The sequence below is a fragment of the Salmo salar genome, chromosome ssa15, assembly GCF_905237065.1.
Source record: "Salmo salar chromosome ssa15, Ssal_v3.1, whole genome shotgun sequence".
NCBI lineage: Eukaryota > Metazoa > Chordata > Actinopteri > Salmoniformes > Salmonidae > Salmo > Salmo salar.
The window spans coordinates 71,349,388-71,365,868 of record NC_059456.1 but is presented as its reverse complement, the minus strand read 5'-3'; the positions used below and the strand labels follow the sequence as shown (position 1 = coordinate 71,365,868).

The window sequence follows — 16,481 nt, the reverse complement described above, 5'->3', positions numbered from 1 at the left end:
TCGGAAATGCGAACTTTATTGTCCCTATAGGATAGAACATCCACACTCGTAGAAAAAACGGTTGTTTGGGTTCAACAGTATATAACATTTTGTTTATTTGGACGAGACCAAAGAACCCTTTACTATAATATGTGTGTGTGTGTGTGTGTGTGTGTGTGTGTGTGTTTATATATGTGTGTATATATATATACATCACAGGTCAAACGTTTTAGAACACCTACTCATTCAAGGGCTTTTCTTTATTTTTACATTGTAGAAAAATAGTCATAGTGAAGACATCAAATCTATGAAATAACACATATGGAATCAGGTAATAACCAAAAAAGTGTTAAACAAATCAAAATATATTTTATATTTGAGATTCTTCAAATAGCCACCCTTTGCCTTGATGACAGTGTTGCACACTCTTGGCATTCTCTCAACCAGCTTCATGAGATAGCCACCTGGAATGCATTTCAATTAACAGGCATGCCTTCTTAAAAGTTCATTTGTGGAATTTCTTTCCTTCTTAATGCGTTTCAGCCTATCAGTTGTGTTGTGACAAGGTAGGGGTGGTATACAGAAGATTGCCCTATTTGGTAAAAGACCAAGTCCATATTATGGCAAGAACAGCTCAAATAGGCAAGGAGAAACGACAGTCCATCATTACTTTAAGACATGAAGGTCAGTCAATACAGAAAATTTCAAGAACTTTGAAAGTTTCTTCAAGTTCAGTCGCAACAAACATCAAGCACTATGATGAAACTGGCTCTCATGAGGACTGTCACAGGAAAGGAAGACCCAGAGTTACCTCTGCATCTCAACATTAACTGTTCAGAGGAGACTGCATGAATCAGGCCTTCATGGTTGAATTGCTGCCAAGAAACCACTACTAAAGGACACCAATAATAAGAAGAGACTTTTGCTTGGGCCAAGAAACACGAGCAATGGACATTAGAACGGTGGAAATCTGTCCTTTGGTCAAATTAGTCAAAATTTGAGATTTTTGGTTCCAACCGCCATGTCTTTGTGAGACGCAGGGTAGGTGAACGGATGATCTCCGCATGTGCAGTTCCCACCGTGAAGCACGGAGGAGGAGGTGTGATGGTGTGCTTTTCTGGTGACACTGTCTGTGATTTATTTAGAATTCAAGGCGCACCAGCATGGCTACCACAGCATTCTGCAGCAATACGCCATCCCATCTGGTTTGCGCTTAGTGGGACTATCATTTGTTTTTTAACAGGACAATGTCCCAACACACCTCCAGGCTGTGTAAGGGCTATTTGACCAAGAAAGAGAGTGATGGAGTGCTGCATCAGATTATCTGGCCTACACAATCACCCGACCTCAACCCAATTGAAATGGTTTGGGATGAGTTGGACCGCAGAGTGAAGGAAAAGCAGCCAACAAGTGCTCAGCATATATGGAAATTCCTTCAAGACTGTTGGAAAAGCATTCCAGGTAAAGCTGGTTGAGAGACTGCCAAGAGTGTGCAAAGCTGTCATCAGCTTTGACAGTACCATTCAAAAGTTTGGACATACCTACTCATTGAAGGGTTATTTGGGGTTCTACAGTATATTGAACATTTTAGTTCAATGGACGAGATTAAAGAACCCTTTACTAAAAAATGTGTGTTTATGTGTATATACATATGTGTGTATGTGTGTATGTATGTATATATATATATATATATATATATATATATATATATATATATGTATGTATGTATGTATGTATGTATGTATGTATGTATGTATGTATGTGTATATATATGTATGTATGTATGTATATATATGTATGTATGTATGTGTATATATATCTGTATGTATGTATATATATATATATACACATATACACATACACACACACACACATTATTTAGTAAAGGGTTCTTTAATCTCAAAGAACCAAAATGTTCAATATACTGTGGAACCCTGAATAACAATTTTTTTCTACAAGTGTGATTCTATCCTATAGGGACAATAAAGTTAGCATTTCCGACTTAGTCTTACTACAAAATGTTTGTATAGCCTACGTTCTTTGAAGCATTTATTCATAAATTCAGTGACTTGAAATAAACTGGTTGCCTACTGGAGTGAATAAAATGTTTTAGACATTCGAGAAAGAAAAAGGAGCCACGGTTCGGAGGCACTATCCCCTACTACTTCTTATCGTAACCATCTTTATCTAGGAGTAGTAGCCTAATGTAGGTCTATCATTCAAGTAACCTAACCTAATGGTAGGCAATATGCTATAGGTATTAAAAATACAAATATTAAAATATTATACATTTCATAATAAACAATTAGCTTACTAACAAATTACTTTTGACTGGTACTGCATATATATATATGCACACACATACATACATACATACATACATACATACATACATACATACATACATACATACATACATACATACATACATACATACATACATACATACATACATACATACATACATACATACACTGAACACAAATATAAACGCAACATGTAAAATGTTGGTCTCATGTTTCATGAGCTGAAATAAAAGATCCCAGAAATTTTCCATACACACAAAAAGCTTATTTCTCTCAAATGTTATGTACAAATTTGTTTACATCCCTGTTAGTGAGCATTTCTTCTTTGCCAAGATAATCCATCCACCTGACAGGTGTGGCATATCAAGAAGCTGATTAAACAGCATGATCATTACACAGATGCACCTTGTGCTGGGGACAATAAAAGGCCACTCAAATGTGCAATTTTGTCAAACAACACAATGCCACAGATGTCTCACATTTTGAAGGAGTGTGCAATTGGCATGCTGACTGCAGGAATGTCCACCAGAGCTGTAGCCAGAGAATATAATATTAATTTCTCTACCATAAGCCTCCTCCAACATTGTGAACAGAGTGCCCAATGGTGGCGGTGAGGTTATGATATGGGCAGGCATAAGCTACGGACAATGAACACAATTGCATTTTATCGATGGCAGTTTGAATTTACAGAGATACCATGACGAGATACTGAGGCCCATTGTCATGCCATTCATCCGCCGTCATCACCTCATGTTTCAGCATGATAATGCTCAGCCCCATATAGCAAGGATCTGTGCACAATTCCTGAATACTAAAAATGTCCCAGTTCTTCCATGGCCTGCATACTCACCAGACATGTCACCCGTTGAGCCTGTTTGGGATGCTCTGGGTTTATGTGTATGACAGCATGTTCCAGTTCCCGCCAATATCCAGAAACTTTGCACAGCCATTGAAGAGGAGTGGGATAACATTCCACAGACCACAATCAACATCCTGATCAACTCTATGCGAAAGAGATCTTGCGCTGCATGAGGCAAATGGTGGTCACACCAGATACTGACTGGTTTTCTGATCCAAGCCTCTACCTTTTTTAAGGTATCTGTGACCAACAGATGCATATCTATATTCCCTGTCATGTGAAATCCATAGATTAGGACCTAATTCATGTATTTCAATTGGCTGATTTCCTTATATGAACTGTAAATCAGTAAAATCTTAGAAATTGTTGCATGTTGCATTTATATATTTTTTCAATGTATAAGCTATATACACACTGTGTACAAAACAAAAAGGACACCTTCCTAATATTGAGTTGCCCCCCCTGTTTTTTGCCCTAAGAACATCCTCAGTTCATCAGGGCATGGACTCTACAAGGTGTCAAAAGCATTCCACAGGGATGCTGGACCATGTTACCTCGAATGCTTCCCACAGTTGTGTCAAGTTAGCTGGATGTCCTTTGGGTGGTGAACCATTCTTGATACACTTGGGAAACTGTTGGGTGTGAAAAACCCAGCAGCATTGCAGTTCTTGACACACACCGGTGTGCCTGGCACGTACTACCATACCCCGTTCAAAGGCACTTACATCTTTTGTCTTGCCCATTCACCCTCTGAATGGCACACATACACTATCCGTCTCATGGCTTAAACATATTTCCCCTTCATCTACACTGATTGAAGTGGATTTAACAAGTGACATCAATAAGGGATCATATCTTTCACCTGGTCAGTCTATGTCATGGAAAGAGCAGTGTTCTTAATGTTTTGCATATTCAGTGTATATGTAAAGGACGCCACGCTGTTTGCTTAGCGAGTACCACTTCCATACCTGGCTCGAACTCGGGATCTCTGGCTCACAAACACACGTGACCACTCTCCTCAAGCGTCTTAGCCGATCGCACCACCACAAAAGCTTGCCAATGAGGTGAGACACTTCAGGCTGTGGAGTAAGTTTCACACATCCCCATGTGCTACATTCACCCCTCAAACTTCCTCAACAGCGACCCCAGCGTTGAGCCGAGCACCAATGTAGATCCGGGTCATGGCACCACTGTAAAGGACGTCTCGCTGCTTGCTTAGCGAGTACCACTTCCTCCATTCCACACTTCCTTCCTCCTGGCAGTAGGTAGCCCAGCGGCTAAGGTGTTGGATCCTGTGGCAGGAGTTGGAGCTGGGCTTGTTCAAATCCTGGATGGGGTGCTGGGAAAAAAAGGGTGGAATTGATCTTACAACTGGAGGGCTGCTGGGTTCACATCCTTAAAATATTCCCCTACTGATGGGCCCTTCAGCAAGGCCCTTAATCCCACAACATGCTCTACATCCAGGGGCACTGCAGCTTCAACCTGTGCTCATCTCAACTGTATGTATGAGGTCTGCTGTTTGGGGGAGTTGAAAATGGAGCAGAAGACACATTTTTGTCGTTCACTGTAACTAATGGACAACGTTGCATCGTGAAGAAGTCAACCAGAGTTGACGTGGGCCTTCATTCAAACAGAGATGCCTCCCTGGCAATTTTGCATATAATGACAAATTCTGAAAAGTATGCTAGTATTATTTTGTCCATTATTTAATTGTTTTTTAAATGATATTCTTAGCAACAACAAAAAATACTATTTAATAGTAGTCGTCATAATTCACAAATGGCACCATGCAGGGTTCTATATGGAACCATTTTGGTTCAGTGAAGAAGAACCTCTAGGGTTCTGATCAAAGAACCCTAGAAAAAGGGTTCTAAATATAACTTTTAGGGGTTTCATATATGAAGCAAGAGATATAACCCTTTTTGGTTCTATTTTTCTAAGAGTGCAGGAACCTTTTTCTTTTAGTGTATACTCAGTGCAAGCTTAGGCCTACTATGTTGTCTTTGTGGTCTTGCCGACAGATGGGCATACATAGAATAGGTTTCCTAATAGATAAAAAATATAGAAATGCACAAAATAATGCAGTGTTTGAAAGCATAATGTTTATATTTAGGCCCTAGTTTAAGATCAATAAATTCGAAGAGTGATGTTTGCTGCTCTGAATAGCCATAGGCTACTTTTTGTTTTTGACTAATTAGCATATTGGATTGATGCCCTGTAAATGACCAAAATACGGATATTGCTACTGCGACCTGGATTGCAGCAGCACACCTCTCCTCCGGGGTCTGCGCCAGTCTCTCCCCGTCCCCCCGTGTTAAAACCGCAGGAAAATTGCAACAATCTGGAAAGAAAATACTCAAAAATGCGGGGTTACACAGCCGTCACGTTGAGCTCGTAAAAGGCAGACGTTTAAATGACGCAGAAAACTATTCCCCAAATGAACGGGTACCGAAGAGCAACACTTTTCTTTACAAGAGTAATCACAGTTAGGCTTAATTGCTCTTTAAAAAAGGTGTTGCACCATATGAAATAATTTGTCCAGCCCAATGTGAGAGAGAGAGATTCGACCCACGTTTAAATTGTTCTGGAGAGCTGGTGAAAACATTTTTGGTGAAAACATTTTTGGGGAAAATAAGAAAAACAATGCTGTTGAATGGACCTTTTTTCCCACACTGAAACAGGAAATGTTATCGATACAATAAATCGATTGAGACAAGACTTGATGTTCCCAGTCGTCATTCTATCACACTCACACCCAGGAGTTGGCTCAACAAAGTAGCATTGATAAATTAAATGAATACTCACCTGAGGATTGTTGGCTCAATGTCAGTCCGTTAGGCTGCATAGTAACATTTTTTCTTACACCCACTTTGTAAGACCTCTGTTTTGCTACGTATGATTCGATTCCACAAACAACAATGTTAGATCAATAGTTGAAATTACTAAATGTATCCCAATTGCTATTGGGATATGAAATGTAGACGCCTAGTCCATCACATGACATGTTGCTTGCATTTGAACTTGTATTGCTCATTGAAACAAATGGTTGATTATTTCATATTTGCTTAAGTTATCAATTATGGTTGAAGTGATTGTAGTCCTGTGCTGATGTCTGTTTTATAAATGTAATTATAGTATCACGCAACGGATTTAATATGCAATTGCAGTAGACCTTTTTGGTGAATATTCAACAGTCTGCATGTTTCTTATTCCGTCTTATTCCCAATTACTACAGTAATAGCCCAATAATAAAAACAAAAGTAATAATACATTTGTAATAAGTAATAATACATGAATAATACATTAATAATAATAATTTTCTTGACGTTCAATCAAGGCTGTGATCACATGCACGCGTTGTCCCACGGGAGATTGGTGAAAGGTCTTAACCGGTCTATCTTCTGAAGAGGCACTCTATTTTCCCATTTACAAATCCCAAAATGGAACTCGCTCCGAGATCAAATGCCTGGTAAAACAACGGATCATGATCATGCAACTCCTTTCTTTTCTAGGTCTATGTTCTCATAAGGTTTCAAAACGATCTATTTTTACTTGCTTTTTTTATGAACAACATTTGGTTTTTACATGCAGTAGGCCTGTGCATAAAAATGTGGCGTCGGTTGTTGCTAATAATAATATCAATAATAATAATAATAATAGTTCTTACAATATAGCATAATACTCATAATTATTATAATAACAACGATACAGTAATATGGTTTAATAATTGTCAAATAACTGCATGCAATAGGACAGATAATGAAATGAACTTCAAATGCAAAAAAATGCATTAGGCCTATGCCGAATAAAATACTTTTGTTTGCCAGGTATACTTTTCTGATATTTGTTTGGCTGTTCTCTTTACTGCTTCAATTGCACCGAAATAAAACCTAGCCTACATGAAGATTAGCACAGAATAGGCTACTGTCACTTGAAAATCATCTAGAAATATTCTCCTTTCTTTCGTTCAACATCCATATAGTTCACCGTAAATATTTTATTCATTCATACATAAAGTCGCTCAGACTTACCTATTTCAATTGCTTAGCTGCATTATGAGCTGCAGATTAAGCTACACAATATATAGCCTAACCTCCAACTGACATCGAAGGCACACTCCTAACGTTGACCGTTAATATATGCATGCGACGATCAACAGACGTCTGCTTTCATACACTGCGCGTCTGAACGCCATGCATGCTGCACGTAAAACAGGTGGAAGGCAAAGTCATACTTACATTAGAAATTCACGATCTAGTTCTCCTCGCTGGTTTTACATGCACCAATGGCGATGGATGTTTGCATTCATTACATCGCACCATAGTTCACAGATATGATAGGGGTGCAGAAATAAGGCATATTTTCAATTAGAAAAAGCTCAACTTACTTATACATGCTTCCTATTGAAATACAATTAATGAAAACTAGCTCGTTTCTGTAACCTACTCTTCGTCTCGTCTGTTGAGAGTAGGCTGCTGCATGCGTCAACAGCTGCCGTTTTCGTGTGGCTTGCTCGCAGGCAAAGCATGTGTGTGCAACGTTATGTTTTCATACGGAGAGCTATCGCAAGTGCAACTCCAATTTATGCATCTGAATAAGTGAAGTCAATAATAACCCCTGGAAGAAGTTGACATTTGATGAGCACAATGCCAGATAAGACATCCATTGCATCAATTGTAAATAATCATCTTCCGAGTTAGGCCTATCTGTAATAGAATATAGAAAGTCAAAATCAGAGCATATCTTTCTCGTAATTCATCATTAGGTTATAACAATAATAATGAGAAGAACAATGGTAACATTAAAGCCATAATATTCCTAATAATCATATGAATGTTATAATAAATAGGCTAATATAGCCAATAATAACAAGAGTAAGCTATGTACTATTTTTACTTTACCTTAAAATCGATTTTTTTATGTAATAATTTTGAATGGTCAATTGTGATATTTGATAACAATCACCTTGCAGTTGAGGGATGCGACCTTGACCCCATCACATACCATGCTGTATCCATTGCTAGTCCGGATCCCACAGGTTTGCGAAAAATAAGTTATTGCTCTTAAAGGGGTAGTCAAGAAGGTGGTGGTGGCAAAGGCGGTGGTAGGGGGAGGGGAGCGTAGGGGGGGAGGGGGGAGGGGGTCCGAGATGGTGCTGAGAGGGAGGAGGGGAAGAGATAAGTGATCTAAAGGGGAGACGATAGGACAAAAAGTGATGATGAATACATTGCGAAGTTTTTTGGCCCTGATGAGGGTGTCAGATTGAATGGCCTGTGCGCATGTGCGAAGGTGTCCAAACTGACAATGCTTGTGAGATGAAGATAGTGTTGTTGCTGCTTCTGGGCTCACGGAGGACGAGAGGAATCTACAAGCCGACAAGATGAGATCCAAGGCGAGGGCGAGAAAACTGGCCAAAAGTAGGTCTTTTTCCCTTCTTACGCTTTCGGTCGGCGGCTCGAACTCTCGTGCCGGTCACCAATGTGTCCTTGTCATTTGTCAGTTCCTTAGTCCGACGCGTCTTTGTCCTCGTAGATAATTTCGCTCTTCTTGTGAATAGTAACGATAAAACACCCTAGTCCGTGTGTCCAGCCTTTTCGCGGTTGTGTTCGCTTGTTCACAACGTCAGAACTTTCATATATGCTGAGAAACACTGCTGGTGGTTTTGTATAAAAGATATGGGAGAGAAAAAACATTGCCGTACAAACTGCGCCGGGGAGTAGTTTTGTTTTCTGTTCTCGGAGGTTAGACACGGCGAAGAATCGTTACCCGAAAGTTAACAAAAAGTTGTCGAAAGGGATAGTAACTTTTTTATTAAGTTCTTCCAAGTGTTGTGAAATAATATTCCTAGTTTTTGAAATAGTGGGCGCTCTAGCACTGCTCATGGCTACAGAGGGAGCACAGTATAGAGACCGAGTTGTGCGCACAAGCTTCATTCACGACAAGTGGGAGACGTTAAGATGTGAAATTTGAAAGAAATCGCTGTTTTCGTGCAGCATTTTATCCAAGTCCGTTTTGCCTTCGAAGAAACTGCATCCACGAAGTCCGTTTTTTCCCTCTGGCCGTTGAACTACTGTTGTGTTTTGTTCCTCCTTCGGGGAATGGCAATCAATAGGCCTAATGCTTGTTGTGCAAGAAATGGCCCTGCTACTTTACGGACTGTTGCTCTCGTCACACGGACAAATCATTTTCACTTTTGTGAACATCATGCATATGTTTGTGTAGAAAGAAGGATGATTCTATAGCTTGATTTCTGCTATCTTTCCAACTTGTATTTGTTTATTACGCATGCAGAACTTTTTCTGTATGCGCATTGAATCAATGTACGTGTTATAAATGTTCTGCATAAAAGTTAAACCAATAAGGTGTGTTACACATAGCCTATTTTAAAACACCAACGCGGATTTATTTTTGTTTGTTATGAGTGTTATCTATAATTTCAAGGTGAGTTTCGATTATGGACATGTAGCAGTTGGTCATTGCTGATGCAGAACTAGGAGCCGGTTAATGCAATGAACCTAGTAAGGATTCAGTGAAATGTATTTTAATCCGTCAGTATTAACGAATCCGAAAGCATAAGCTCTTATATATCGATATTTACAATTATTTAGGAAATACTTGATTTTAACTTGATTTAACTTCAGCATAGGCTTCTGAAAAACTTTGTTTATGGCCTTTGTTAATCCAACATCCACATATTCCGATTTAATGCATGTTACTTTTCTAAAGGAGAACAGGTTGTTTCTATTTCACAGTGGGGATTATTTAACAAACAGTTATGTTAACATGGTGAAATGACCTTGCTGTGAACGAGTAGCCTAATACGTTGGTTTTATGCCTCCTCCATTTTCTATGCATTATGATCCATAAATTGTGTGATTGAGGGCAAAACATGTAAACGTTTCAACAGTTAAATATTGTGTTTTGGAACCAGAAATAAACAATTCCATTGTAAGCAGCGTTTCCTGTAACCGTGCTTGTATGTTTGGTCCAAGTTATTAGGAGTATGCTGATAATTGTCGGTGTCAAGCGCGGACATTTGTCAAGCCTTTGCAAAGAGAAAGTAGGCCTAGCACTCATTGAGAATAGTTATCAATTCAGGAATGTATTTTTTCTCAGTAATTGAAATAGACCTTGATCTCTAAGTAGCGTTGATTGCCTCTTGATCCTAGTGCTAATTAAAATAAATGCCCGCATGGCTTTGACTAGACCTCTCACTCGACAATAATTATTCACGTCTTGCTAAGCTTTGAGACCTTATCGCGAGCTCAACTCTGCTCGCCTTGTTGCAGTGTAGCACGTTAGAAACGCCGAAATATTATCATCATATGAATATGGCCTTGTGATATTTAAAACAGGGTCCGAGTTGACAACACCTTACGCCTATACGCGTTCAGTTTCAGAGGCTATACACACGGTGGGATAATTGTCACACTCTACCTGTTATGTAGACTAGGTTTATAGCAGGCTACACTTATTACATTTCCCCCCACAAAAAAAACGGTTATGGGCATAATGGAAGTACAGTATTAGCCTAAAATTCAGTTTTGTACTCAGCGGTGGTGGCACCTTTTTGAATCCGACAGAGTTGTCATAGGCCTGATTAAATCGAAAGGGACCTGGCGTGGTTTAAGGACTTAAGTAGATTTATACAGATTTACCCGGTCCAGAATTCTCAAATCCACAGGGATTCGGCACTCAGAATTGCCTCCCTGAGCGGTGTCGAAATGGATAAGCTCACATTGATCAATAAATACTGTGACGGCTCCATATTTCCCCCCATGTATATTTGGAAATGTTGTGATATTTGCAAACACTTTTATGTGTTTACATTTACATGTTACATGTTATCATAGCCAGGTGGCCTGTCATTTAGATGACTGTTGTTTAGTTAGTTTATATTATTTTGCGTACATTATAGGCCTATTTTCAACTTTCGAAATTGCACAATTTATTATTATTAGGCATATTTATTATAACTATTATAATTATAAGCATTATTCATGTTTTATTATTATTATTATTATTATTATTATTATTTTACGGTTAAGTTATGCAACTATACGCTATTAACCCACAGTATGCCTATTACAATACAATCAATGCCATATTACTCTTTCAATATTTTAAACGGTCTTTTTGCTCGCTCTTGTTATTTGAGGCAGGAGAACATATACAGGACCTGTACAAGTTTATCAGTATACAGTTAATACATTTTTTTTGTAGGAAAAGGCTACCTCCTCTATTGACCTCCACTGGGATAAATTGCTTGCGTACTAAAAAAAGTAGTTCCTTAGACAATTGGTCTACTTAAAAAAAACAAAAAAAAGGCCAATCGTATGGTTCAAACGTTTGCAATTTGGTCTGAGACAACAGCTGTGTGCTGACAACATGCCGTCATTAGAGTATTCAATTGTTGGACATTACAGGTGACTTCTCCGGTAGGCTACTACAGCAAGTCTACCTCGTGTCTAAAACCGAAAAAACATTGTAGATTCTAAAAATGAGTCATAGGCCTGTTGTAAAATCGTATGATAATTTGACTTGGTTAATTTTCTGTGTAAATGCAGTCTGTTTGTGTGTTATGTTAAATTGGGCCGCAGATTCGGTAATGCTAAAAGTAAACGTTTCATTAAATTCATCCTCTGATCTGAAATGATAATTTTATGTACACAAGTCAACATTTGAGGTTGCACAGGTGAAGGCCATGCTTTGAAGGGACACGCGCACTACCTCATGCAACCGACATAAGTCAGAGGCCAGCAAAAGGGATGCTTATCAATTAGGCCTACTCATATTTGGAAGGTTATTACATTACTTGTATCCAGAAACGTTTGGAATAATCCATTAATTATCAAAACAGAAAATAATATCATCAATAGCGTAATTTCAAATAAAACATATTGTGCGACGAAATATTGTCATATAGAATGAACCAAACGCAGCAGGCCAATGAAAGGTCACATTAGAATCACCATTATGTAAATATGTTGACTCTCGGTCGCCGCGCTTTTCCAAAGATGAGCGTTATATCATAGACATGAGAGGTAGCCTTTTATTTAGCGGTCTGAGCGCACACCATCCAATTATGTTTTCACTGAAACGCATTTTAAGTGAAAGGAAAACTTTCGAATGCCCATCTCGCTCTCTCATCTCTCTCATCTCTCGCTCTCGTCACATTGAATCGTCGCTGATGTATGGAGCACCATATTGTCTGGTTGCTCCCATAGCCTCCTTGTAATCTATCGGTATTTGGGGAAGCAGTTATTGCTCGATAGGATTGCTCTCTCTTTAGTGACTTCCTTAGATGGACTGTAGTATCATGAACCCATGTCATGTTGTAGTACAGCCTCTGATGTTTTGACAGAGTTAATAAAACCAGCCCCAAAACACTGTAAAACAACAATGGGCGCTATGTTGAATTTCTGGCAAAACGCTTAGGCCCCATACAAGACCCCGGGCTTACACGCATAAAATGGCTGACGCAAGATTCTGCTCAGGTACAGGAAAGATTAGGCGCTAACTCAAAATACTTCCACTAGGTTTTTTTTGATGGACAGAAGAACTTGCAGCATGAATAGCATAGAACTAAACAGACATGGCTGCCGTTTGATAAGATGGTCGCCTTTAGTACATTTGCATACCAGCCATCTTTGCCTGGTTGTCACTTGTTTGAGTGGAGGTTTGATGCTGAAATCATGGTGATTCTCCTATGCTGCTGGTTCTGTCTCTGTAAACTGAAGACCATAGGACTCGGCATTCACTAGTGGTCTGGATGAATTTGACCGGGGTTCGTTCATAAATATACGTTTTTAGAAGAAGCTCTGTGTGTCACTCACTCATTCACCCACTCACTCACTCACTCGTTCTTGCACACGCTCTCTCACGCAAACATTTTACTGGGACACATTATTCTGACCAGCGTGCCATGTCACCCCCAATCTTTGACAAAGTGGAAAGGTTGAGTGTAAATGCCGCCCAGCCAGCGGGAGTTGGCTCTGTCGGGAAGTGTGTGTGTGTGTGTGTCTGAGTGAGAGGCACACCTGATGCAGCCTTCTGTCTTTGAAGCCTGCTGTAGTTTTTGAGCAGTGCAGTCCAGTCAGTACTCTGAGCACTGACCTTGCCACCAGGTCTGCCTCATAATGTCACACTCGTCATAATCCAACATGGACTCGGCACACCACTGCTGGCCATATATACCGGGTCGTTTTCATTAGAGCACATGTTATAAACAGTTTTCCAAGGTGTGTTTCTTATTGGACAAGTCCAGATAGTCCCTCCCTGTTTCAGCTCGTTGTCTTCCTATTTGGTGTATAATGAACACAACCCAGTATATATAACCTGTTGACAACGTCAACGCAGTGTGACAGACGTCTCAGTCGGGGCCTTCCGTGGCTCCATCCACCCTGGGCCCCAGCAGATTCACATGGAAAATATCTCCTCTGCTCACCACCCCTCAATACTATGTGACTTCATTCGCCATGTTTGTAAAGCGCCGCAATCTCCCAATGTTTTGCCAGTTTGACTTGCATGCCTGAGAGAGTTAAAGATATCTCCTCTCTGTATGTTTTCTCTTCAAGCAAGCTGTCCCCCCCCCTTCCCCCCCACCACCCCCCACCCCTGATGTGGCGACCTGTTCATTTTTAGACGAAGATGAGATGTGATATAAATAGACAGGAGGAATACTGCAGAGTGGTATGCATTCGCGAGGGGGCAAAATGAAAAAGCCATTACACCAGTTCAAGGCATTTCTGTGTGACCCGGCCTGAGGATCATATTCCAGTCGGTGCTGTGCTATGTCTAGCGGAGTCAGTCAAACTTATCACCTAGACAACCAAAAAGACTAAGAAAGGGCCTGGGTCTTGTCCATTACGGCACACAACAGACAACGTTTCAAATGCTTTGTGATAGAACATGAGCATTTCTTGTTGAACAAATCCAGGTAGTCCCCCCCCCATTTTTTCAGTTTGGTGCCTAATGAACACAACCCTGTCTGTAAAACAAACCCTGCTTCCTTCTAATTTCTTTACGGAATTCAACCAGAATGATTCTCTCCAAACCTGCCTATAGGTGTGATTACAACCCCGCTGTTTGACAGTGTTTTGTTGTTTGCAAAACAGAGGGGATGTTGACTGGGTAATTAAGGCATTTGAGCCCCACTCATATGATTCACAGAAATCGTAATATCCTGGGGATTGCTCTCCATTGTGACTAGTCTTATCTGGACCTAATCCTGGTTTGTTTGGTCTTAGCCTTCTCCAGCTCTCTCTCTCTCTCTCGCTCTCTCTCCCTCTCCCTCTCTCTCTCTCTCTCTCTCTCTCTCTCTCTCTCTCCCCTCTCTCTCTCTCCCTCTCCCTCTCTCTCTCTCTCTCCCCTCTCTCTCTCTCCCTCTCCCTCTCTCTCTCTCTCTGTCTCTCTCTCTCCTGTTCTTTCTTTCTTTATCTCCCTCTCTCTTTACCAGTGTTTCTCTGCTCTGGTATCTTGTAGGTCCTGAACAGTGTGGGTTCCTGTTGTGAGCATGCTAGTTGGTATCTTTAGGAGCCTTAAGACCTGACACACGCACGCACGCACGCCCGCACGCGCACACACACACACACACACACACACACACACACACACACACACACACACACACACACACACACACACACACACACACACACACACACACACACACACACACACACACACACACTTTATCTTACGGCCCGACGCAACCCTGCCAGACTCTAATGGCACTGAGCTCTGTCCTCCTGCAGCAGAGACTCCCTCCGTCACAAATAAGGGACAGAAAACGCTCAACACACAACTTGGGTTCAAGTTGAATATGGTAGGCCAGTGTTTTGCAATACAGTGGCCTATATCGACTACAGCCACGTTTCTATTGATGTGAATGTGAAGGTAGCAACTGCGGTACTTGGCATTGGACTTTTGTAATAAGGTTCACTATGTCGTATGGTCTTGATAAATCGTTGAAATTACGCACGTGTTTGCTTGCTTCAGTTACTTTCCCACATACAGTAAATACTCATTGACTTACATGTTGCTCGCTCCCTGTTTGCTTCTTTGCTTCCCCTATCAGAAGAGTATGTCTACAGATAGAAACTGGTGCCCCAGACCCTGATTTTCCCTTCATCTTGTAGAGACAAAGATAAGGAGACAAAATGACTCTCCTCCCCAGAGTCCCTCTCTCTTGGAGATGCGTTCAACACGGCGCTGCTTTAAAGTCCCCCCCCCACCACACACACTCATTGGACGGCACTTTCAAAGCATTGGCTCCCTCTGGTCTCCCTGTGTGTTTATATCCCCTCCCTCTCTCCCTCCCTCCCTCTCTCCCTCTGTGTTGTCATTAGCACAAAGATGGGCATGTAGTGTCTCATTACGAGTGGATTAGGATGGACGTCTCAGAGGCTCAGGCCAAACCGGGACTCTTGTTTTCTCCTCTCTTCTCTTCCCTACTTCTTTTCTCTTCTTCTCTGAGATCAGGTTCTTTGATTTGCCACGATAAAGCCCCCCTTTCATGTTTGTGAGGACAGTCCGGACGATTACGCTGTCAGACGATCATTGGGCTTTTGACAAATTTGCTGTCGGACGGGAGAGGAGGGGGGAATGTGAATGTGGAGATTCCATCAGTAATTGAGGTGTCATTATCATTATCCACTGGCGTTTGGTCGACAGGCAGACTTCACCAGGCCTGAAGCAGGCAGCACCTCTATTTGTTTCATACTTAACTTTCTGGTGGGTGAATGATGAGCTGGGGGGGAGGGGCAGAGGAGAAGGGGCATCGGTCCCCTTTCAGAAGAAAGGTCCGCTTCTTTTACTCCCTCTTCAACCACTCCTGTCTGTCCCTGAAAATTGCCTTCATTATATCAATGGCATGTTTCTCTTTCACCCCCCGTTTGCAACACAATTAGCCCATCTGGCTGGCTCGCCATTTATTTTCATAAAAAAAAATTCTACAGGTGGTGGCATGTTGATTATGGAGAGTCCCGAGAGAGAGGGAGCTATTGGTTTGTTTAATTTCATTAACTACATTCGGCTCGCTGGAAAAATATATAAAACCGACTACCTCCATTTTCCTCCACTGCCACTTTAGATGCCGGCATGACAAACATATCATTACTGCGTTTGGTCTTAACTTCTCCTCCTGCTCTTATGTCTAAAGATGTGTGCTTGATGTGGTTTTGTTGTGGCTTTGTTACGGTAATACTTCTCAGTCCCACCTTCAGATACAGATTTATTGCCACACAACCAAAAATGTGTGGTATTTACCTATGTATTTACACAGAGTGGCAGCAAATTTGACTTTTCTGGACCTTTCCTCCTGGGGGCTAAAGGCA

The 16,481-nt window shown here is 40.8% G+C and overlaps 1 protein-coding gene and 1 long non-coding RNA gene across 13 annotated transcripts in view; one reads left to right on the top strand and one right to left on the bottom strand.

The window, feature by feature from the left end:
• Positions 1–7,121: 7,121 nt before the first annotated feature.
• LOC123727303 (uncharacterized) lies at positions 7,122–8,369 on the bottom strand. Its single transcript, XR_006759243.1, has 2 exons — positions 8,110–8,369; positions 7,122–7,850 (listed from the first exon to the last, which is right to left on the bottom strand). It is a non-coding gene; the product is annotated as an uncharacterized lncRNA (long non-coding RNA).
• The window catches only part of prdm16 (PR domain containing 16), a 243,686-nt gene continuing 235,548 nt past the window's right edge, over positions 8,344–16,481 (top strand). For all 12 annotated transcript variants that reach the window (XM_045696021.1, XM_014146163.2, XM_014146162.2 and 9 more), the window contains exon 1: positions 8,344–8,561. In XM_045696021.1, the coding sequence (XP_045551977.1) occupies positions 8,525–8,561 (37 nt within the window). In that variant the 5' untranslated portion in view covers positions 8,344–8,524. The remainder of the gene's footprint in view (positions 8,562–16,481) is intronic.